General features: G+C 42.6%; 1 protein-coding gene across 2 annotated transcripts in view; it reads right to left on the bottom strand.

Moving 5' to 3' along the window:
- adgrl1a (adhesion G protein-coupled receptor L1a) overlaps positions 1–25,188 on the bottom strand; it is a 96,232-nt gene that overhangs the window by 42,815 nt on the left and 28,229 nt on the right. For both annotated transcript variants that reach the window (XM_005745365.2, XM_005745366.1), the window contains exons 2-3: positions 15,523–15,701; positions 1,333–1,546 (exon numbers count right to left, since the gene is read on the bottom strand). In XM_005745365.2, the coding sequence (XP_005745422.1) occupies positions 1,333–1,546; positions 15,523–15,592 (284 nt within the window). In that variant the 5' untranslated portion in view covers positions 15,593–15,701. The remainder of the gene's footprint in view (positions 1–1,332; positions 1,547–15,522; positions 15,702–25,188) is intronic.

Raw genomic sequence — 25,188 nt, 5'->3', positions numbered from 1 at the left:
GAGAAGTGGGATGAAGGATACAGAGAAGCATGGAGGGAGGGAAGAGGCAGAGAGAGGGCGAGTGACGTAAGACCTCCTCTCCTGGGGGATTGTGAGTGGGAGCAATTAGAGGTGAGAGAACAGGGAAGGACGAGGGGGGCTAAGGCAGATACTCTACACCACACGCACAGGGAAAACATTCATATGCACATAATACCTACATCTAAACCGCATCGCTGCATGCCTTCTCACGGTTGCACACACCGAGAAACACATCCACACAGGAGAAACGATACACATCCACACGCACGTGCACTTAGTTATTCTCACCACATAATCCTTCTCTATCCAGCTTTGAGCATTTCCCCACTGCACACTCTTTCTCTCCATTCATATCTCAAATCTCTGCTGCACTCTCTCTATCATCCTATCATTTCTACAAGTCTTTCTTCTTCCTTTACCCCCTCAATTTTCTCCTCCACCCCCTACTACTTCCCTCCCTCCCTTGCTCAAGCTAGCACCCTGTGCCTCCATTACAAGCGTGATGGATAGCTGGAAGAGAGCTTCCATTGATCTGAGCTAAAAGGAAGCAGATGCTGAGCACAAACACAGAGAGCAGCTGTAGGAAGCGCTACAAATACTCCAGCAATAAACATATAGATTCTCATGCATACATGAAACTAAGCGCACTCACACACTCACGCGCGCACACACACACACAATTCCATACAAATAAAAGTTTTGCCAAGACGCAGCAGCGTTAGTCAAGTATGCTGACTTCAGTGTTTCCCAAAAGAAACGTTTGAATGCACAAGTTCAAGTGCCCCCCGGCAAATTGCCTGTTAGTTATTTTTAAGTGAAGAGAAGTAAATAAAATCCTGGAGCAAACACACATTAAACAACTAAACTTCCTTCAAATATTAATGCTTTTCCCCCCTTCTTTCATGTACTTAAAGTTGGAAGTTACTTTACTAACAATTCCACCAGTATAGTCTCAAACTTCATTATAATGTTAGCAAGAGCTGTCACTAAGAATAGTTAGTTGATAACAATTTCCTCCCAAATTGTGCCACCTGCTACAATTATTGTCATTTTGTATTCTTAATTAAATAAAAATGAAACATTAAATGACATTTAAGGAAAGCCTCAGTTTGACATTGGTTTTACTTAATGTTATTACAACAAAGATCTACAATTTGCCACAAGGTGCCCAAATTGTGCATCTGAAGAGGAAAAGCAAGTAAATCTAGAGGAACTGTGTTGTGAAATAAAATCTTGTTTCCTCTGCCAATACCGGGCTCTTACTCTGCACAAACACACACACACACAAGATCTAAACAGATCAATAGTCACCTCTGTGACATTATCTTGAAGGCGTCGGGCAGGTAGCACTGCACATTCTCCATCTGAAAGGGGTCTGCGTCACAGATTTTGTCATCGGTGCGGCCATAGTTAGCCGTCTCAATCATGATGACATCACTTCCAGGGCAACGCAGCTCGATCGGGTAGCCTTCACACGCCAGCTCCCGGCGCATCAAACCGAAGGGCATCATTGACCGGCTCAGAGCTGGAGAGGAAAGAGAGAGAGGCAAAGTTATTGATAACTCATTGAACCTTAATATACACTTTTAGGAGGCACCTCGTTGTTCCGTGTAATTGTAAATCATATATGCATGTTTGACAGGAGCAGGTGGTATGAAAGTGGTTCCTGCTGTCCTCATGTAAAACACAAACGAGCCATTATTGACTTGCCTTCATTGAATGGTAATTTTGCAGTGCTACTGATGCACAGCCTGGCCGACCACTTTCCACATATTGGCATGAAGGATTTGGAGACATACCAGCTTTTGCAATGAGATACTGCACCACTTGTGAAACAAACTGTGAGAGTTTCAAATGTTAACAAACTCCTACACACTGCCAGACAGCAGCTTATCATACTCATCCCAATGTACTTTCTCGCATCTTTCAGTGTATTCTACCTATCAGAAATGTTGGTCTGAGCAAGAGAGGAAATAGAGGTGAAAGAAGTAAAAAAAAAAAAAAAAAGAGAGACAGAGAGCATCTGTATGCATTTTCAACACTGGTGTGTACACCATTTCCACACCCACTGCTGGTAATCAGCTGTCTGAGAGGCATGTCAATGTACTGCTGCGGCTCTGTGTGGAGAAGGGTCAGCAGGGAAAGCGGGGTACTCAGGGTTAATCACTGAGCCAGGCTGAGAGGCATGAAAGAGGCCTGCAAAGAGGTGCTGAGAGAGACACTCATTGCCTCTCCAGCTCTCTCCATAACTGCATACCTTTCCAACTGCTTCTCCATTCAGCCTAAAAAAAAAAAAGGCTGCCAGCTTCCTTTACAGTGCAGGTGGAGGCAGGGGCACAGAGACTGAACAGAAGTAGACAGGAGTAGAGTGAGTGATCTGGAAGTGAAACTGAAGGACAGCCAGCGCTCCTTTTGTGAGCCTCATGCCAGGCCCTGTGAGAGCTGCTATCCGTGGTACTGAACTGACTTTAAAACTTCTTTTGGGAAAATGGCATCCTTAGATTTGGAGCTGCTTCAGAGATAGCTAGGTGTGGAGCTGTCCGCTGTCCTGAAGGACCAGAAGGCTTTGACCGAGATCTCCTTTGCAGTGTCAGTAAGGAGGACATGATACATATTACCCAGCTGGTGGGAATCCTGTGAAATCTACACAGAGTGGCGGTAGGTGTACTTTAACAGGGTGCAACTTCTTTATAAACCAAGGCTTTCACTATATAGCGCTTCCCCTTGCCAGACAGGCTCAGCAGCAGACAAGGGCACTGAGTCAGCCCCTCTCCCCCACTATTCTTATTGCTGAAACCCACAGAGCAGGGCTGTTTTCCTTTTCTGACACTGAGCTAGCAGTGCTTAAGTTTCAGCCACTGTCCATTCAGAAGGAGTGCCCATCTGGGTCAATGTCAATGTCAGTCATCCCAGACATGCTCTGCAGCACTGTGCTACATGATTCACTGCCATCAGACTTGCTCATATTTCTAAATGCCACCCATTTATGCAGCAGGGACTTCAGTTCAGTTGTGTAACTAACGCCATTAAGGCTGAATGACTAGCACAGACAGACTTCAAATCTTTTATGCCTCGCCAGAATACAGTGCCAGTGCCAAATCACAAAGGCCTAAATGCAAAAGCGCATACTAATTAAAGCACATGGAGATGCAAACAGCAGGCGAGGCCAGACAAACAAGTCCACACTCAAACGCACAAGACCCACAGAAGCAAATTAGCACATACGCAGACGCACTGTGCAGACGAGTATGCAAGATCACATTCAAGCACACATACACTTGCACACATCCATGCATACACACAGAGTTCTTGTGTCACAGTGGGGATACAATGCGTAGTGTCAGTGTGTGGCCTTGTCGTCTTAACTACCCTGTGGTGTGAATACGCAGCAGTGTACAGCTGGCCAGTGATTATAACCTTACAATGAGCCAAGAGGGAAGTAAAAGTGAAGCGGGCCACCAGGAGTGATCACACTTAGTCAGCTTACACTGTAGGTTGGCGCAAAGAATATTAGTCCCTACCAGAGGCAGCAGCTCACTCATTAACCACACTTTATATACCAAGCAAATTTAAATGGTAAATACAGCATTTCTGGCTTTTCAGTTCCATATACTGCCACTGAGCTGCGAAGATCTCCTTTAAGCTATTTCTTCAGCAGAGTTTCAAAAGAAGTGCATATATTTACAGTACTGTGTAAACATCTTGAGCCACTTGTCATTTCTTTATATTTTGCCTCTAAGAAGCCAGACTTTTTTCTAATTTTGTTAAAAGTGGTCTTGAGCACCAGGCTTTCTGATGGTATTTCAAACTTTTAATTTGGACACTGACTCTATTTTCTCAATTTCAGTCTAGTCCTTCACCCTTTTCAAAGAATTTAGTTTTGTTTGTTTGTAAAGGCACTTAATATTGCACTATGAATAATTTATAGGCATATAAAAGGCAACTAACTAAAGAATGAACGTGTTGAGTCCACACAAAACAGACAACTTGGCTTATCTCCTGATTTAAAAAGATTTGACCACATTGGAAAAAAATGAATTGGCAGAACTAACTAACTGGGCTCTATCCACAGTTCACTAAGCCTTTATCAGGAAAGGTCTCAATAGACACCTGTCAAAAAGTAGTTGGTATGGGAAAAAAAAAACAGGGAAAAGAGGCGAGGTACGCCACATAACACAAGAACTAGACTGAAAATCAGTGGAATGATCAGTATGTACAGGGAAGGTCAGGAGAGAGGTGCAACAGTGAGTGTCCACAACCTTCTGTAAAACACAATGAAGGCTAATGGAGGCTTTTGAGCTCTATTTCATGCAGTAGTGTAGACACCTCTGCCTGAAATGGAGTTGGGGTTTGGGGATCTTGTCAAAATTGACGAAATTATGAAAAGTACCATTAGATTTTGAATCACCATGCAACACCATCTGGAAAGCAACTGATTGGCAATGGCAACACATCTGGATAGAAAAACACACACATACAAACGTACAACAGAACACTATCAATTATGGACTGACCTCCCCAGAGCCCAGACCGCCACATTATTGAAGCAGGATGGCATCATCATGACAGAAAACAGAACAAAAGGCAGCAAACATCCCCCCCAAAAAACCTTAGAATTTCTTTTAACTAGCCTCGAAAACTATTCCTGAACACTGCTTAAAGAAGATACAAGAAAGCTTGCCTAAGACAGTTCAGGTTGTATTGTAGCAAAAAGGTGAATAATAAAGGCTCAAGACATTGGCACAGAACTTTTTGCACAAAGCTCAACAATGTACCTTTCATAAGCTTTATACAATTGTGAAACATTATGTGGGATGTCTCACTTAGATCTTACAGTTACACTTTATATAGTCAATGACTAGGCAAAAGTCTGCTGAATCACAATGATATGTACTTGATTATGAAACATTACCAAATTTATGCAGAGACTGTTGTATGGACCTAAATCCGTTGTCTTTTTTCCCCAGGTATAACTTTCTCCGGCCCAGCTGTTACAGCATATATTTAGCCTTAATTGAGCACAGCCATTATGAGCCAGTAAATTTCAGTGTGGCAGCTAGATAACTATCCTATTTCTAGCACCCCTGCAAATCTCTGCTTGTGTCATTAATATATCATATTTCACACCGACATAATTCAGAGCAACGCAACCACTTTTTGACAAGTTGCAGTTCTAAGGTGGGTTTTAAAGTTTAGATATACAGAAGGATTCATCTTGCATCCATACAGAAATTTCTGAATGGTGTATTCACAACAAGCATGGATCTTAACTTGAGGGATGGATTCAGTGTCTATGTGTGTGTGAGAGGGTGTGTGTATGTGGTAGCGTGCCAGCCAGATGGCCTGAGGCCTAGCTGGAGCTGTGGCTGGCTCTGAGCTGAGCTGAGATGAGATGAGATGAGCAGAGGATAAGCTTGGCCTGGCCATGGGCTATGATTGTCCTTCACTCTGCAGGAATCCATTAAGGTTTCAGGGTCTCTTTAGCCAGCACACACAGACACACACAATAACACACATGGGCATTTAGTCTTGTCTGTCAGACTCATAATAGCTGAATGGAGTGACTTTCTCTGCAGCAGCCATATGTATACTTGGATGTAATCCCTCGCAGTAAGACTATGACTTATCTCCTGTGGTGTATAAAACTGCATTAACAGCCACCGTGCTCAAGAAATGCTACCAATTGTTACACATACCAATAATGGGCCAATTCAGTAATTATACAAGCTGATTTTCATGGATGTGGCAGAGTGGAAGTGACAGAGGTCACACACACACAGCCACACAGCCAGAGCCCTGGTGTCACTCCAGGGCAGCTGGTGTGAAGGGCTGAAGCGGTTGGCTTCAAATAGAAGCTCCATACAAATTAAGAGCAACAGAGAGAACTGATTGGATTTGACTCATTATCCTCACACAGTAATTAAAGCCTGAGGGTGGATAGATGCTTGAACCATCAGACAAGAACATAATTTTGCACAAGTCAATCTAGACTTTGCATGCTCATATGCTCTCTACTGCTGTTAGTCTTTAAATCTATTCTTAATCTTACGTCTGTAGCTGCAGTGCACATAACAACTTTGCGCGCAAATCCGATATAACTGATGAGGAGCGATAAGAAAATCTTACCTGCAACCAGAGCCATGCCCAACACTTGAGAAAAGTTAAGAGAAAATGTTTGGTCTGTTATGTCAGTACTGACTAAAACAGGTGGCATTCAAAATGATTTTACATTTTCTGTACGAACAGACAAAGATTTGTCTTCATCAGCAGCGATGTGCTTTCAAACATAAAAGCATCTTCATTTCACCACCTCAGACAGTTTGACCTTGGGATGTATTATCACTGAGGCTCTCACAGAAACTATAGTGTCTTTCTCTGTGAAAGTTTGGCCTTGGAGGTATCCAGCAAGTATGCGACTGAGTCACAACAGGAGAATATACTTGTGGAGCTCTGTGGCTCGTGGTGTGTGCTTTTGGAAGAGTGTTTTTTTGTGATGATATGATCAGCCCCTTTAGCCTCTCTGTCTCGCAGTACTACTCATTAGCCTAGCACTGAAGCATAGAACTGGAAACATTTTGTCCAGTAGTGGGGAGGTTTCTTGTTATATAGGTCATTTTCCTATTTTTGCCCACATATACCAGTGGTATTATTAAAACACCCTTAGCATTAGAGCTAACGCAAAGAGCTAACTCCCTCATAAGTTTTAGGTTAGTTCTTTAGTAAAGCTGGCGAGGAAGAACAAGTAATTTTACAGTCATTGGACAGAACTGAGAGGTCTCAGTGATGGGGATCCCTCTCCAGCTGATCCCAACCAATTTCTAGAGCTCCTTATCAGCTTAGTGCTGCATCTTAGCGACTCACTTAGCACTGCGAGTTAGCGTAATGACTCACTGGAGCATGGCCTGTCACCACAGACAGGCTGAGGCGATGTGGCCAGAACTGTCACATCCAGGCAGCCTTCAAGCTGAGGAGTTGTGACAAAGTGACATGCTGAGACAAACCTAAAGGCCTAACATGAGGGTGCGAGGGGTGGGGGCAGCCTGAGCTTGTGGGACAGTGCGTGTGCATGTGTGTGTGTGACTTTGGATGGGAGGGAGAAATGCTGGCCTCAAAGCTAGGATGCTATCTCATCTCTGACTCCTCCGCCTGTCTGCTGCAGGCAAAGGAGACAGAAGAGATGAGATGAGGAGTGACTGTATAGGGAGTCACCAGTCTTGCTATAAGGTCAGAACACAAAGCAGTGCCAAAATGACACACATCCACTGTGATGGAGCTGAGTCGCACAAGCACACAGGAGGAAGAAATGGAATGGCACAGCAAATGAGACAGGGTAACAATGGAAAAAGATAGAAACCTTCAAACAAAGTGCTGGCAGCAGATGAGCATAACGACTATTCTTTGTGGAGGCACAAGGTCAGTGACATAAAAGAAATGAGGCAGACAGATTCGTGGGAGAGGAGGCCTCCTATTGTTGGGATCTGCTCAATAAGACAGCTTCTCTCCTCAGCAGCCCCGTCCTCTAACAGAACTGAATTACAACATAGCCCATAACATTACATCATTCATAAGAGAATTAAATGTGCCCCTGTTGGAAACGGGATACTTACATTCTCACACAACACACACTCAGGCATTTGCAATTACGGACAAGCACATACACACAAACTCTCGCAGGCAAATGCACACAAGCTCTACCCATCATCCATCCTCAACCTCAAGAACTCTCTCTCGCTCTGTGCGTTGACAAACTTTGCTGTGGGGGGAACTAGCAGGCATTGCATAGATATTAAGACGGGTGGTTAAAAAAACCGCTGAGACACTGAACAACATACACACAAACTTGAGGAGGGAGGCGAGACGGGACGTGCTCATACTGTCAAACCACTTCATTGCTAGCCCTGGCGCCTAATTATGCAATAAAAGTGCCTCAACAGGAATCGGCATAGCCCAAAATAAAAATCAGCCTGCCTAAAAAGTAGGAGATTCACCGGGTGTAAAATATCCTCCATCTCCCCGGGGAAGGGAGCAGTGCTACAGGCCCAGCACAACTCTATTCTGTTCTATGTTTCCAGCACATATCAGAGGAGGCAGGCCAGCAGACAGTGAGTCAGACCTAGATTCATATAAACACTGTGCTGGAGTAAAACTGCTGGTGCTGCAGGGAAACAGCCACAGGGATGAGGGAGGAATGGAGTAGAGACAGAGAAGCAGAGAGAGGAAAGCGGGGAAGTTGGCGAGGAAATGAAGAGCAGAAGCAAGTGATGAGAAAAAAGAAAGTCAAAGTGTGGAGGAGAGAGGGGAAGACGGAGTGAGTAGCTTGTGCGGAGTGCTGTCAGAAAAAAAGGTGTGTGCAAGTATGAGTCTGTGTGTGTGTGGATTTGAAAAAGTCGTAAGTCGCAACCGGAGACCTGTTAGGAAAGATGAGTGTCAAAGCCCGGCCCCGCTGCTGCATTAGACACTTAATTAACCTCCTTATACACTAAGCCAAAGGTCCGGACGCTTGGACAGTGTGTGTGCCTGAGTGTATTTTCACTCTGCATGTTTATGAGGTGATCGATCTGTTTGCGAGTATACTTATGTGGTTAACTACAGCACGGAGGATTTTGTGTGCTCCTCTACTTTCATGTTTTCATAGCTACAGCATGAATTAAAATATTCCTCCTACACTTACAAGCCATTGTATTCACTTGCACTGTAATGAGTAACACTGTGAGTTTCCTCCTCTCTCTGTGTTTTTCTTTTTCACCTCGCACCATCCCTCAATCCCTCATCTAATTTCATCCACCTGGAAACTATCTCATTTACCTTTACTTGTCCCCGACACACTCCCCTCATTCTCCCCACCTCTTAGCTTCACCTTCCTTCCCAGCCCTTTACCTCTAGTTTCTCATTTCAATTCCATTCTCCTCCTTTACTCCCTTTCACTGTATTGCCACCCTCTCTGCTGTGATCTAGCTCTCTCTTTCTTCACTTCTCTACTCTCTCTGCTCTTGGTTTCCAGCCGTAAGCTGCTGCTATTAACTATCACTCTGCATTCCACAGAACACGAGATAAGCAAATGCCCACATTCTTAATCACATAACATGCTTGATACATACACACCTTTGTACATGTTCACAAACCAGCCGTCTCACATACACACACATGCAGTCCTGTACGGCTACAAAGCCTCAAAGTTACACACCACGGCCCGGAGAGAACAGAGGCAGCTATCACGCGACTGCACAAACAGGAACACAGTACTCAATCCTTGATGTAGAAGCTTGTTTGCAGTACACAAATCAATGTACACAAACTAACATGCCCTTGCATACACACGACTACAAGCAAACACAAACACACAAACAAAATGGGCGCAAACACACATACACTAACATGAATGAATAAACAAAAAGGCACAACCCCGTATACAGTCACAAGCACATGAGAGCGGCGTGCGTCATCTTCAAAGTGAGGTTTGAAAGAACACGCCGCCACACCGCCCCGTCAGTCCCTCCTTCTCCCACCCACCCCCCAACGCCCAATATATGTTCAAAGGCCATCCATTAACCTTTCACTCACACAGGCCTCTCTGTGATCTACTGCTCTCAGCCAAGGGCTTTGAAGAGCACAGTAACTCTCAGCACCAGGGAGCGAGCAAGGGAGGTAGCGAACGAGATATGACAGAAGGCAGAAAGAGGCGAAGAGAAACGAATAACAACGACGAGAGATGTGCGCTGCTAACGGACGGGAGGCAGAGGGTAAGGAAAGGAGGAAAATGTGGCTTGCAGGAGGCAGCGGGGTTAATCTCAATGATGGAAGCTAGATAGAAAGTGGGGTCGAGTGATGGGGAGAGCTGAGAGTTTAAAAAGGAGGAGAGCAGAAACGGTGATGGGCGAACAGAACGGGAGGCCAGGAAAGAGATAGGAGGGAGTGTGCGGGGAAGTATATCACAGCGCAAAAAGGGGGTATAATAGCTAAGGTTTGGGGGGGGGAGCTGAGAGACTGGATGAAAATGAGAGGAGAGAAGTGAGAAGAACTGACTGTTGCAAATAAGATGAGAAAGCAACAAAAGCTTGAAAACACACACACAAGGGGCACTGAGAGAGAATAGGGAGAAAAAAGGCTTTAGAGCAGCTCTTTATTGCAAAATCCAGATGATATGCAATATTCACAAGCCACTAGATTAGCAATTAGTGTCAGTAAAGGCTGTGGATTTCAGCTTTATGAAAGAGAAAAGCCACGCTAAAGCATACTCAAAGGTCATTTTCAGACAAAATGGGAGCATTTGCTTGTCTCAGTGAACACACAACATGCAGTTTGGATGGCCTTGGTCTATAAAAATCCAAGCTATTAGAAATGAACTTGTCTCTATAGTTTATTATTTATGTCATTTAAGTCCAGCAATAGTCAACTGCCTCTGTGATCCTGCAACTAATATTTGTGTCAAAGGAGAATTGGTCAAAGTTAGTAACTGTACTCTTCTACTGAGCATCCTTCCCATGTGAACTCGGGGATGTGAAATACACAAGATCGAGATTCATAACAACAAAGTTACCGTGTAGAATTAATTACAAATAATAAATCACTGCAAAGTACCAGGTGTTGCAAGCAGGAGCAATGTGAACCTGACAGGATACAACATGCCTGTCTCTAAGAAATTCTGTTTTTCCAATTACAGTGTGGTTGCTCATGTAATCAGTCACTGTCTGAATTATGTTCAGAGGCACCTTAAAAAAATAATTACATTAAACTATGCTGAAGTTGCCAGGATAGTAGCTGAGGTAACACCGGAGACTAATTTTGAATTAAGTTCAAACAACAAATGTACTTGGCTGAATATATAGATAGATAGCTATATATATATATATATATATATATATACGCTATAGCTGCATTAAATTAATTTGCTTAAATTAATTACAAACAGTATTCGTAATTACCAAATCCATTTTTGCTTCTGTAATAGGTATTCCACTATTACACACCAGGTCTTTAATCAAAGTGATATTTTTAATGCTAAAATGTAATTATTGCTGTTATCCATGAATTTTCAAATTTACTGTTTTACAAAAAAGCAGAAAAAATGTGAAGCACATTATGATTTTTTGATTAAGATGCCATTTTTTATTTGCATTCCTGAGATGAAAATTTGTCTTAGTGACTGAATGTTACACTTACACAGAAGTCCAATGTGTTATTTGCCAAATAAATAAATAAATAAATAGAAAGGTAAATATATAGGTTTTTGACAGATTTCTAAAACATGTTTTTTGTTTTTTGACAGGCTATTTAACAAGTGTGTTAGACACACACGCACACACACACAGATATATATTCTTCATTTCATGTCTCAGATCTCTATCCACAAAGATGTGCAGTGAGTGCTTAAATATGACCATAAAAATAGCGAGTGGGTACTGTACTACATATGAGCAAGAACATACAAACCACTATGATAATTGTAGTGACACTTGAAGTAAAGCAAAAGGAAGAGCTAATACATTTTTGTCACAGCAGTCGATCACTTTCTTCAAATCTTTGAGGTAGAGCGCTGACTTTGGTGAGTGATGCACTTTCTCAGCGCCTTTGTAGTTCTAAAAGTATTTATGAATGCAAATTAATTGCATTCAGAATTAATTTCAACAAGGAAAGGATCTTTACTATGTTCCCGTCATGGACTCATTTAAATGCAACTGAATCTAATCAACTAATTCAGTGATTTAGTTCAACTAATTCAGATTCAGTGCTCTGCTTGACATATACTCAAGCGAAAAGTGTAGAGCTGTGAGTTAACAAAATGAAGGGAATAAGGAAATACAAAATGCTGCTTGTGAAGCCTCAAAGTTACATGCTGTTTAGGAAAGTACACGGCGACAAAAAGCTATGTGTTAGTAGCACTCTTTTATTGCCTCCTCTAAAGATATTATTGGCATAAGCCTGTCAGAGTCAGCTCTTATGAATTTATGAGTAGGTCACTGTTTTAAAATTACAATTTTAATATTTCTGCAGGACTGAAAGACGTGTCTTTAACTGTGCAAATTCAATATTGGATTTTAAGACCCTCACTCACTCATTTTTTTTTTTAATCTTTGCTCCCACTTTTAAATTTAGGATATGGCAACATTTGGACCTGGAAAAAACTGTCAGCTCAGACATTTAAAAAAAAAGCATCTGTCTTGCAACAGCATAGTGAATTCTTTATGTAGCCCTCCATTACGGCTGTGCGATATGACCAAAAGCTCATATCCATATCATATAAGACATGTATCCTCCTGATAACGATATAAATCACAAAAATTTAACATTTTCTGTAAATTCTGTGAATCTCGGCTCGACTTGCGTGAAGTGTTTCCAGCTGGGCGTCGTGTACCTGGAGTCGAGTGTTTTAACGATGTATGAAACTATACATTTTTAGACACAAGTTGTAACGTATGTAAGTATTAATTACACCGCGTGCTGCGGGGAAACGCCTGTTCTAACGTTTGAGTCTAAGGTTTATTTTTTAGCACCTGTGGGCTCTTTTTTGCTTCTCATCCGTAAATACTCTGCATACTCTTTCACGTGATTCAGTTTATTTTGAAAAGTCTCAACAGGATCTTGAGCTTTATTGTGAAAGGTTTATGTGGAAAATAAACAAGCGGACACGCGATGGCTTTACCGTCTTGTTGCTAAGCACAACGCATAAAAACAGGCGCTTGTGTGTGGTTATATTAAATATAAGAGAAAGAGAGAACTTTAAGAAATTAATATAGCCACTACAGTGACCATCAAAACCATGAAAAAATATTGCCGTAAACAGTTTATTTTGCGACACCACGAAACAAACAATAGATGTTTTTATATCGTCGTCCGATATATATCGTTATATCGAACAGCCCTACTCTCCATGGAACAAAAAAACAAAACAAAACACCGAGCCCCGCATTACAGAAAGCAAAAGCATACACTGAGAACAGTCCCCATTCAAACATTGTGTCACCCTTGGAGAACAGTCGAGAGACTAAGCACTTTGTTGAGAAGATGTGTAAAAACAGCTAGTCCCCTATCCTTAAATAATAGCTACTGTTCAGGGGAAAAGGCAGGGAAGAAAAAAAGCCAGGCAGAGGAGGGGAAGACAGATAAAAATGTCTGCGTGTGCACTAAAGGACCAGGGGCCTTTCCACACGACTGATCTGAGAGCAAAGGCTTAAATACAGGGGAGATGAGAACAGATTCAACCAGTCAGCTGGCACTGCCATCCTGGTATGAGTGGCACACACAAACACACACACGCACACATACACACAAAAAGGCTCATACGCACATCTATCTGGATATGTCAGCACTCTCACATAAACACAAAGATCCATACAGACTCTCGCATGCACACATCACCATGCACTCATGGACATACAGGCACATTATGCACTATACTGTATGCTTGCAAATTCATACCCATCACATTGCAGACTGAAAGGACCTACAAATAGCCTTGTAATGGTCTTCCTGCCACCACTGGTGCACATAAATACGAATACACATGCACACAGCAACGCTTTACACTGTGCTAAATGAAAGTTCTGTGTCAGGGCTTCATCACGTACAGCGCAGCTGCCTGCAATGCCTGCCACATTAAGCAAGCCTAATGGGCTTTCAGATCAGCAGCACTATGTATGAAGGGTGGTACATTCTCAAGCATTCTGCGGAATCAGCGGGACATTCTGTTTGTCAAGGTACGCATGTCAGGCTGTCAGGGAGACTGCCGGGACAAAGGGGTGGAGGGATTTTCTATATGCCAGTATGATTATGACTTTATTTGCTTGTGTTAGTATGAGTTTGTATTCACAGATGAAAATATTGTCTTTTGTCTCACGCAGCCATTGGATTTCAAAGACAAATGAAAAACTGCACAGTGATTTAAGGGGATAAATATTCACTATGTGAGGCGTACGTGTACAAAGCTCATGCTGGTTAAGAACATTTGCACTAAAGAGCTACTTCCAGAGTAGAATAAATGGGTGTGTGTTAAGGGTAAATATTAGAATGTGCAGCCAGGAGCAGAGTGAGGTTAAAGCATCGCAGATTAGTCGGGACACGGAGGAGGAGCAGGGAGTACACATTAGACTGTGAAGCCATGTGTGATGATCATGCAGGTTTCCAAATGAGCTTTGATTAGTCTAAGAGGGATTTCAGCAGATCTCATCACATCAAAACCCTGCGCTCTTCCTTTAAATTCCACTTCCCTTGTTCTCCTTTCTTTTTCTCTCCTGCTCCTCTGGTCACACTATAAAAGAGAGAATGAATTTCAGCCAAAATTTGACTGCCAAAATTATGTGCACCAAAACAGTGTGGGTGAACATGAGCCAATGTAAATGTGCAATGTGCCTGATTCCAATAGAAAAAAAAAATCTTCTTAATTTCATCCAACCAAATGTTCTGTCTGTGCGCTGATAGTGATTGTGACTGATTATTGCTGTATTATTACTATTCCCGGAGTGCCAGGTCATGCAGATAGGTGGAGGCTTATTTTCATACAAATATATACACCCACAAGTAAAACACAAAGCAACATGATGCCAGTGGCCTAATGGAATACAACATGGGCCACACAGATCTGATGCAACCAAAGGAGAAAAAAGAATATCTTCTCAAATTAGAGCCACACCTGTCCAATCATAGCTTTCACTGGGGAAATGTTAAATCCAATATTGATATCAGCACTAATATGAAAACACACCTTACTGTTCCCCACTTTCTTCATCGCTAGCTCCTCCCTGCGGTAACCATGTGTCCTTAAGCTCCTCCTCTTCATTCTGGCTGTCCATCACCCAGCGGCTCATTGGCACAGAGTTGACGGAGAACATACAGCAGATGGTGTGCTGCTGTCTGTGTGGCAGGCCACTAGCAGGACACCCAGCAGCCCCTCCTTTCCCTCCTCGGCCCGCTGCCTACCCCTGCAATTCCCGTTCCTTCCCTCATACATATCTTCCAACAAATACACAACACCCTCCAGCATCACTTCATCCCATCCAGGTCACCTGCTGCCAAGCTTACAACAGCTAGCGCACATGCGACACAAAACGAAACATCTTATGGTACATGGCACATTCAAGGAGGTCACACATATGGCACCATTACATGCACGGATTCCCCCTTATTCTCTTGCCACGCTCCAACTAACATCAAGATGACAAGAAATTTTATTGACATTCTCACATCCACCTTGCTCAGACACTCTCTCTCTCTGTCTCCTGTAGAGAGAGTTCAGTTAATGAAGTGCAGCTTTTCTAGCCTGGTCAGCAAGTCAATACACTTACAACCTTCATCACATGTATAAATATTGCATCCTCATTTGCAGTAACCTCAGGCCAGGCCGGCTACAAGTAACGGTGAAACCAACAGGAGCTTACGGAGTGTAAAACAGTCTAAGCTGGCTCGTTGAGTTAAAACAGAATCTTAATGCATAAATTCTGAATCCAGATGCACACATGTGCACTCGTCATGATATAGACAACACTAGAGGATTTTAATATTACATACCCTGTGAGGATGGAGCAATGTTGCTGGAAGCCACAGCACAAGTGAAGACGATCCAGACTGCAAGAGCCATGCTTGAGGCCGAGAAGTGTAAGGAACTGGTCTAGGTGGTCAGAGGTGGTCAGCAGGCACAGGTGAGTTGGGGGGCACTTCCTCAGCTTACACCCAGTTTGAGGGTGAACCTGCAGGCAAAGCGGAAAGAAAAAACACGGAATTAGGAGCCTCTTAAAATTCTGTATGTGCATACGTCAAGAAAAAGGAAATTATTCTTTCTTCTCTGTACAGCATTTAAATGAGAGAAGAGGAGAGGAGAGGAGAGGAGAGGAGAGGAGAGGAGAGGAGAGAGGCTCCCCCTGTGGTGGTCAGGTAGAATGATCAGTTGGGAAATCGGAGGCCATTTTGTGCAAGATGGCTTGGCAACAGCTGTTGCCACTACCAGCTCATCACTCTCAAGTGTTTGGACGCTTGATTGAATCAGACTTGCTACATATGTTTTGGGGCTGTTAACAGAGTTATTTTCACGTGAAAAATGCATGTCTTCTCTATGTGTGCGTGTGTTTGTGTTTGCAGGCGTGCATACAAATCGAGACAGTGAAAAGCGGTGACTCAGTCAGCGGTGCTGCGGGGCTCACACATCTCATTTGCCTAATGAAATAAATCACAATCTGGAACTTGAGCTCTGATTTTTTGACAGTGGAGCCTGCTCTGCCCCTTCAGGGGCTAGAAGGCAGAGAACAGTAAAGATGGTATCGTTATAGCTAACACTGCCCCTGCTGAGTTTGCTGATGGAGCAGACAGATTGGTCTACATCTCTTTGTGTTGTATGAGTGTTTGTTTGTTTTAGTGGGGAGCCGGTTGCTTTGTCTTATTTCATTTACTGCATGATACACACACATGCTCTCTCACACACACGCTGGGATACTGTATGGAGCTTTTATTGACTCCATTCATTTTCTGTGCTCTATACCAGTTTCAACTAACCTACAGTCAGCACTTCACTCTTGCTACCAATCAGCCACATAGCATAACGCATGCTGAATATTATTTAAGTCCACTCAAGAACACCACCAGAATACACACTTGTGACTTATTAGGGTCTGGATACAAGATATGTCTGCAGTATGTGGCATTGGGGCTCTAGTAGATTTGGGGACATCATGGATGGCTTTGCTCCATGGTATGGTCTGTTGAGTTTGGATTTGGGATCAGTGCTTTGGCTTTTCTGGTTGTATTTCTTGGGTTTCCTCAGGCACTTTTTTGCAGTATGAGTGCATTTTCCAGCTTGGTGGTGCCAACACCATGAGCAGGATGCTTTGCTCCATTTTTTTTAGCTTTCTGGGATGTGTCAATGTAACATTCAGATGTAGAGCATCAACTTTTCCATTCACTTTGGCTTTCAACAGTTTTAATGTTGTGGTCGATGGTCTAATGTGACAGTTTTAGCTCCACATATTTGTGTGAGATAAAAAAAAACGAATCCTAATCTAGAGCCAAACTTTCCAAATGCAAGCAAATAAATCTCGCTTAATCACACACAAAAGATCAAACATAAAAATGCATGATTGTGATAAATCTTTAAGATGACAGATTTAGTGCATATTGCAGACTATGTGACATCCTCAAATAGTTCAGAGAAATTTTTATCATACTATGTGTATATCTGTACAAAAATAAATGTAATCCTAATCTTGATTATAAACCTGAACTTAGAATACAAAACAGACATTTGGGATTATAAAAGTCTCTGCATTTTTCATTTATCAAAGCTTTTCATCCTGCTAAATATGTCAACACACACAACATCACGCAGGCATGGCAGTGCTTTTCATCTGGTAGCAAAGACGGCAGGGCGTGAGCGGCTTCGCCCCTCTCTTTATCATCGCTGATTTGGTTTTTCCTTCGACCTCTCCAGCCCCGCCTCTTTGTGACCTTCTCTGATATTTAACCTCTTCCCCAGTGGCAATGCGGGCCCACAACCTGCCCGGGTGTCGCTGCATGGATTAGTATGTTGGATATCGCAGAGTACAAGCAAGGCAGAGAGAGAGAGAGATGCAGAGAGCAAATAGCAAAGAGGGAGAGAGAATAAAAGCAGAACTGAGTGGCAAGCACATTCACAGCAGCTGTTCTTTGCACCAGCGTTTATTTCTATCATACACTGTATGCACAACACACAGACACACACACACACAACCTCTGAACTAATGCAGCTTGTGCCTTAATTTGAGTGTTGTGTGACCACCCTCTATGATCAGCAGTTGAGAGAAAAGGACATGCTCAGAGGGAGGGCAGGAGGGACAAAGAAAAAGTAGAAGAGCAGTAAACAAACAGCAATAGACATGCAATGTACTACTCAGCTCCACAGCTCTCACGGCATTTACTCTCAAGCTATCCCGCAGCCCCCACCTCATCCCCAATCTCGCTTTATCATTGATGGTCAAAAAGTGATTCCATTCAGTGCAATGACACGCATTTGTTTTTCCTACCAACATTTGTGCTTCAGTGTAAGAAAAATCTGTCTTTTCTCCTGTTTCTTTTGATTGTGCTTCTTTCTGTGCTTTTCAACAATAGCTCTCCTGTGGTCTCTGAAGAGGGCCGGGTAAAGAGAGCAAGGAGGGAGGCAAGGCTGGTGATTGAGGGAGAGAAGGAGAGAGAGAGAGGGAGCTGGGTGGATAAATTGGTTTTATTTTGTGACAAAAAAGAAAGCTGGCATTATGAAATGTTCATTTTCAGTGTGATGGGGAGGGAGAATGGAAGAAATAAAGGAAGAATGCAAGGCCAAAGTGAATGAAATGAGACAAAAAGAGATGACAAAACAAAGGAATGAGGTGATCAAGAAATGAAAAGAGAGGAAGCATCACACAGACCGAGTAACTAACAAATAAAGAACAAAAAGAGAAAGGGAAGTGAAGGATGACTTTCTGTACAGGGAGAATAAATTCTAGAGAATGGGAGGGGAAACAGCTGAAAATAGCCAAGTGAGAACAGCAAAAGGAATAGTAAAAATGGACGAGTAAAGGCAAAAGGGAAAGTATTTCTTCTGCTTGTGTCTATGAGTCAGCGTGCCTCTGGGTGGAAGAAGGTTAGGACTCTTTGGAGGGTGTGAGATGGGTGTCTTGTCTCTTTGTGCTCTCCCTACTTGGAGGATGTTACATGCCTGAGGCCAAAGCCTGCCCTTTTGCACTGATCACATCCACCATTATTATCATCACTGTTTCTCTTCTAATAGAGCAGAACATCATATCCCTGTGAGACTGGAACCCACAAAAAGCGAGAGTGGACGGCAATTTCAGAGCACTGGTGTAAAGGTGAGGAGGATGACAAATAAAGCAAAGCCGGGCCAATGGCGATCGCTTGTGTTAACACAAAGACAAACGCGGCAGATTTACATTTAAGTGCACAGATCTGCTATCTTGTTTCACATGCTACACTCTGTTTCTTTAGCTATTAATTTACAGGCCGCCTTGATCCAAAGCAAATAACCTCATTATCCACTTCTATTGGATCATTACGATAATCACCATGATCATTAGAATCTGTTTGCTATGGCAGACATGCTCATCAAGAACAGGGTGACACAAGTCCTTTCAGTGCAGAGTGGGGGAAATGTTAAAAGCTGTGTGTGTCTGTCACATGAACCATTCCCGTTAACCCCATCACTCAAATCATTTCTGTGCAGAAGAAAGAGGCATTTAGTAACATTACCTGACCAGAATCAAGAGACAGAAGAACAAAGAGTTTACGTAGACAGTTTTTGCTGCATAATTAGAAAAGCTGGTGCAACTCTCAGAGCTGCTACAGCTTCAGGCTTTCTCTCTCCTGTTTTCTCCCACAAAAGGGAAGTTGATATCAAGGTGGAGGAGACAAGTATGATAAGTGTGAGTGAAATCACTTTGTGTGTGTGTGTGTGTGTGTGTGTGTGTGACTGGCCAACGCCTCGGCAGAAAGTTTTCCAACTCGATTGAACAAACGCTGCAGCTTTTAAAGCAAATTTTCTGAGGTTTCCAAAAATAGCTTGTACCCATAAAGTGTTCTGGGACCTCCTAACATCTTAATTAGCATTTCAGTGCATTCGAAAATGAGGTATGCTGAGAGAACAAGCCAAAATCATGCAGGGCAATGGGGGGCGACGCGGGGATCACGATAACACAAACACAAATTTATTCAGCTGGGAAAACACTCGTGATTGATTTAAAGATTTGACAGTCATAAATTATGACGGTCAGTTTCTTCATGCAAAGAGAAGTCTTTCCATCTGATGATGAAGCACAAGCGCTTCCCGTGCTATTAGGATTGATGTTTATGCCTCAGATGCTTCAACAACAAATAGTTGGTTCAGTAGCAAAGCTCCCGCTATGAAGGAAATGATTGCCTCCTAGCAACCGACACAGCCGAGCGTGCGAAACTGAATGGCAATCACTCACTTACAAATCAGAAAGTGATGCAAACTGCTGCATTAAATATTTGTAATCAAGTAAAAATTCAGTTCAAAAAGACATGCGATTAAATTGGAATAAATTGAAAACAAATACATGTTGTATTTACTCTGCGCTGCTTGGGTTTGGCATCAGTCATGTCCAAGGCAGGCACTTCATTTCAGAGGAAAGTATTATTTGCAGAGGTTATCTATGCCGTATTGTGTATAGTATGATGAGATGGCAAAGAATGACAAAAACCTGTGCTTTGCCTGGGGGCCTCTAAGTAATTCTCCCTCTGACTCATTGGTGCCGAAGCTTTGTCACACTCGATACTCCTTTGTACTCTCTTGAGTTAGGCAAGAGGGAGCCATACAAGGAAGTGTAACAATAAATTAGGATGAGATGGAATTCATTAATTACTTCTTCACCTCCATAAAACTAATCACTCGCCAAAGTGAATATAATTATCCTACTTTTCCTTTCGAAATGTACCAGACATACCATGAAATATCATTACCGCCACCATCTGCAATCAAGCTTTGCTGAGTGGGAGTCTGTACTTCTACTGACAAATCTGTCTTCCAAGATGCTGAGGTATGACAGTCAAATTTAATGATTAAATGATTATCCAAATTAGCCCAATTGGTAAGTTGGACTTAACAGTTACATCTGCATGTCAAAATTAATAGAGAACATGCAATCATATCAATCTGGTACTGACAAAGAGTTTCTCTTAATTTTAGTGCTATTTAAATTGAATGGATTGAATTTTGCTTTATTGAGAAAAAGTGATTCGAAAGAAAAGGAAATCATGAAATTTTCATTTCATTTCATAAGAATTGTGGCATTTTCCACAAAGTACAATATGAGCTCTGTACACTTAACATCTGATAGCACCTTGAATAAACCGCTGCCCTCCCAACCTCTTCATTGTTATCCTTCAGTTGGGCCTATCGTTAATCTCCCTAATCCTTTTTGGTAAAGCTAGCATGCTAGCAACGACAACATAATAGCATTAGATATTATTCCTACACAACAACCTGATTTTATTGCATTTGCATTGATGCTGAGCAGCCCACTTGCTTGACCATAGTGAGAAATGATAGCCTCCTGTAATGTTAACACGAGAGCAGTAATTTAGGATGGATAATATTGTTAAGCTAGCAGCAGCTACACAAGCACATTCAGGTCAGATCATCCCAACACCTCCATTTACTGGGGTAGGTCAGTTAAGGGCGAAGCTCTGGTGTGGTAGTATCTTGCTGGCTGCAGCAGCAGGGCTGTTTATATAATGACACCATTGTGCCGTCTGTGTGCAGATGGAACATCAGAGCTCTTGTAATGGCCTGTGTATTAGGGCCAATGTGTTTGATTACTGACTCAGGGAGAGCAGGGATAGGCTGTGTAGTCAACAGGGAATAAGACTCTCTCCAAAAGAGCAACCCAGTGAAGAAAGACCTATTTGAAGAAACAGAAGGAAAGAGGGAAGAGACAAAAAACAGGGGGAGACTTTAATGGAAGTGTGCTTTAAGGGAATGCAAATGAGACAAGGGAATCTGCAGAGCTGCAGAACACAGTGGAGAGATATCAAACATGGCTAGTGTGGCTGCCAAAGAGGTAAAGGCAAAGGGAATGGGGAGTGAGAAAAAAAAGAGCCATTCTCACTTTATTCAACAGACACTCCTCTACATTATTTCCTGCTTCAGTATCAGCCCTTGGATGTAACTCTCCACAAACCCCAACCCACACACCTCCTCATCTCTAGAGTATATGCTTTGACTATTAATATTATTTCTCCAACAGTAGTAGTTGTTTAAAAAGTCACAGTACCTATAAAGCAGTCAGTAAGAGTCCAATATTCCTGAGGGACAGCTGTACATGCTAACCAGAGTACATGAATACCTGAAGGGGGTCGACTGTGTGCGATAACAGTGCAGCATCTGTGAATGAGCGATAGAGATAGGCTGCTGCTAGCCACCGAGTCAGTCTGTTCGTCAACACTGACACCGCGCTGAAGAGAAGCATGCTCCCAGCCTGGTCTTCAGTGTCTCCAGTGTGGCCTGTGATTTATTGTGGCTGTGGAGAGCTTGTCACTGTTCATTATTACTGATGCAACAGGAGGCAATGCCACTACCCATCAATGCTTGCCCTGTGATGCCTGCCATGGCTGCCAGAGGAAGTGACCTTAGCACCCACCTGTCTTCTCACACAAATACTGGTTGCAGCCAAAGTCTAATGAGCTCTAATATCTTACGGGGATTAAACCCTTGACCCAGTTTGGCATCCATCCCTTAACCAATGTTAACCATTTCAAAAATATTTATTCTGTTTTATTCAGTCAATTTCGCACCAAACAAATGGCAAAGCCTTATTTTATACAACACATAACTTTATCTTGTTTCTAATGGGGTTTTTTTTCCTTCCCCATTCTTCCTAACCTCACAGTCAGATTAGATATACTCACTATCTGTCAACCTGCGCTGTCAACTTTGTCAGCGTGAGTTGCACTGCAAATCAATGAAATGAAATGAATAATTCACTATGACCATTAAGTCTAAACAAAAAGAGTGATAACTGCCGGCTCCGACATTAATCTCATGAGCCACCAACAATGGATTATGATATAACATGATAATGTTATGAAATTGTACTCTCTAGTGACGCTCCATCCCACCCTTTTCACCGAGCTGTTCCCAGATGTCACTTGGCTGTGACTGGCAGGTTGCCACCCCAAGTGCCTGTGCACCGCCAGGCCCAGCTAGATCCATCTTCATTAAGGACAAAAGCGCTGTGAGTTGTGTGTGTTATTATCAGTGCCTATTAATCTGAAAGCTCCAACAAGGCAATCCCCGTCTCACTGTTGCACTACAGTTCACAACAGCAAAGCACATGGAATGAAGAAGCACACTATGGATGCAAACCAGACACACTGAGAGTGTGAGTGTCATCGCTAGCCAGAGCTCGCTCTCTCTAAAAGTAACAATGATAACAGACTTAAACAATTTGTAGATATTGTGTAGACAACACAAAGTGAGATGGGAAAAAATGAATTCATAGCTGTTTAGCTACCTTTGGGATTCACCCGAGGCAAACTGTAGACACCACGTCCCAAGTGCTGGTTTATGCTAAGATGCACATAGTCAGGGCTCGGAGCACTTGCACACATGTTCGCACACATGCACACAATCACACATGTACACACACTGAAGAGCCCACCGGGGCACCACATGTGATGTTGACCCAGTTTAGATCTGTGGCACAAAGTAGAGCAGGGATTCAGAACAAAAAGAGACAGTGACATTTAAAAATAGGTTGACATTCTTTTCATCTCATTGCTGAGGCCCATACAATGGAAGTATCCATCTTTTGTGTCAGTGGCACTATCCACTAATTATTCCGTTACATCTTCAACCTGCCACTTTAGAGACCGACATTCTTTACACGGGCATCAGTTTGGGTTGAATGAAGCTAGTTAGTCAGAAAGGCCTACTAAAATCTACGAATGTACGCATTTTATTGGGAAAAGGCAATTATTTGTTACAGATGAACTATTTGAATCATTTCCAATGAAGTCTGTGGAGGACTGTGATCACAGGGTGAGTAATGAAAAGTACCAACATTTTGTTTTTATAGATTTTTGTTTTGTACATTGTTTTACCGTGATTAGTTAACAAATATTTGTGTTCAATTTTCCAGTCATCTTATGAGACGTTGTACTTCTATTTCTAAATATCTTTGAAAAAGCCACCTTTTAATTCATTTTCCAGGCTGATGGTTTGAGTTTCTAACACAATAGCTCAAGAGTGCTGTTTTTAGCAGCCCTAATGTCTAATTCGCAGTCTCATACACACACACACGCACACGCACGCACACACACACACACGCACGCACACACACACACACACACGCACACACACACACACGCACGCACGCACGCACGCGCACACACACACACATAAAGACACGCAGCACTTCAGTGTGTTTTTTAGCTTTTCGAATGAGAGGACATTAATTAAACCTCAGATGATTACATCTGGACATTTATCACCACACTGCTTTCTCTCCTCATGATAGCCGAGAAGTAGATTAACTAGTTTATGCCAATTTAAATAAAACCAAAATTTAACTTGAACTGTACTCCCTTGCCCATCCATAGCTGTCTGGAGTTATCCAGAGAGATTATTTTGTTGTGGGTCACAGGACTAGAGTGCGGGTGTGTGTTATCCCAATGCAAACATATCTACCTTTTCCAAATGCATATGTCAAAGTGATTTGTATTGTGGAATGGGGTGAGTGTATGTTTATGTGTGTGTATGAGTGATGTATCTGATTTGATAGTACTGACCCCAATCTGCCTGCCAAGGTTATCCAGCTTAGGGATGTGCCGAGTGGGCATCAGGAGATTCTGACACAGCAGGCCTGACTGCCCCAATTTTAAAACATGGCTGTCAGTCACTTTCTTTCTTTTTTCCCCATCTCTTTGTACCTCTCTGTCTACACACACACACATATTTGAAGACATGGACACAGCACACCAGCGGTCTTCATAGCCACTTAGGAATAACCGAGTAGCATTCACGGGCATGTGCACAAACAAAAACACATGCATCCTATTCAACTAAATGTCAAGTTAATATGTACCTGTAAACTGAAAGAACTAAACTGGTGATCATTTTTTTAAGAAACACTGCTAAATACAAGTGCTGCAAACAGACAAGGGGCACATTCATGTTTCTGACACATTCCCTTTCAATCAGACAAGTGCATGCATTCATGCTATGAGGTCCTTGAGGAGGAAAACGTGGTGGTGGTCTGATTATTAGACAGGACCTCTGGGAGAAACAGCCCAAAGCTTGGGGGTTCAGTCAATCCGGGCATAACAGGTGCTACTTTACACTGTCTGCTTCTGTTAATTATCAACAAAGCAGTGCTGGAAACATTTACCGGAATTCACACCAGGTGAACACCCATTAGTGCATGGAGAGTACCCAGAGGGTCTGTACAGACCACCTCTCCAACTACAAATCATGGAGTGAAACTAAGCAACTATACACACATGAACCCAGAAATTAGATGCTAGCGAAAGTACTGTTCAGTATCCTCACTGTGTAATACCATTACTCTTATTGTCCAAATATCCTCAACCCACTGCATTCAGTCATCATTACTGTGCAATATTTAACACGTTTCCGTAACCTTTCCTAATCTTTGTTTATTCTTGAATATGTACATAGCGCTGCAAAACTGTGCACCT

Source organism: Pundamilia nyererei, unplaced genomic scaffold (genome assembly GCF_000239375.1).
Source record: "Pundamilia nyererei isolate P.nyererei 1_Seehausen unplaced genomic scaffold, PunNye1.0 scaffold00158, whole genome shotgun sequence".
Classification (NCBI taxonomy): Eukaryota; Metazoa; Chordata; class Actinopteri; order Cichliformes; family Cichlidae; genus Pundamilia; species Pundamilia nyererei.
The sequence above is the reverse complement of the archived record's forward strand: the minus strand, read 5'-3'. Positions and strand labels throughout refer to the sequence as shown.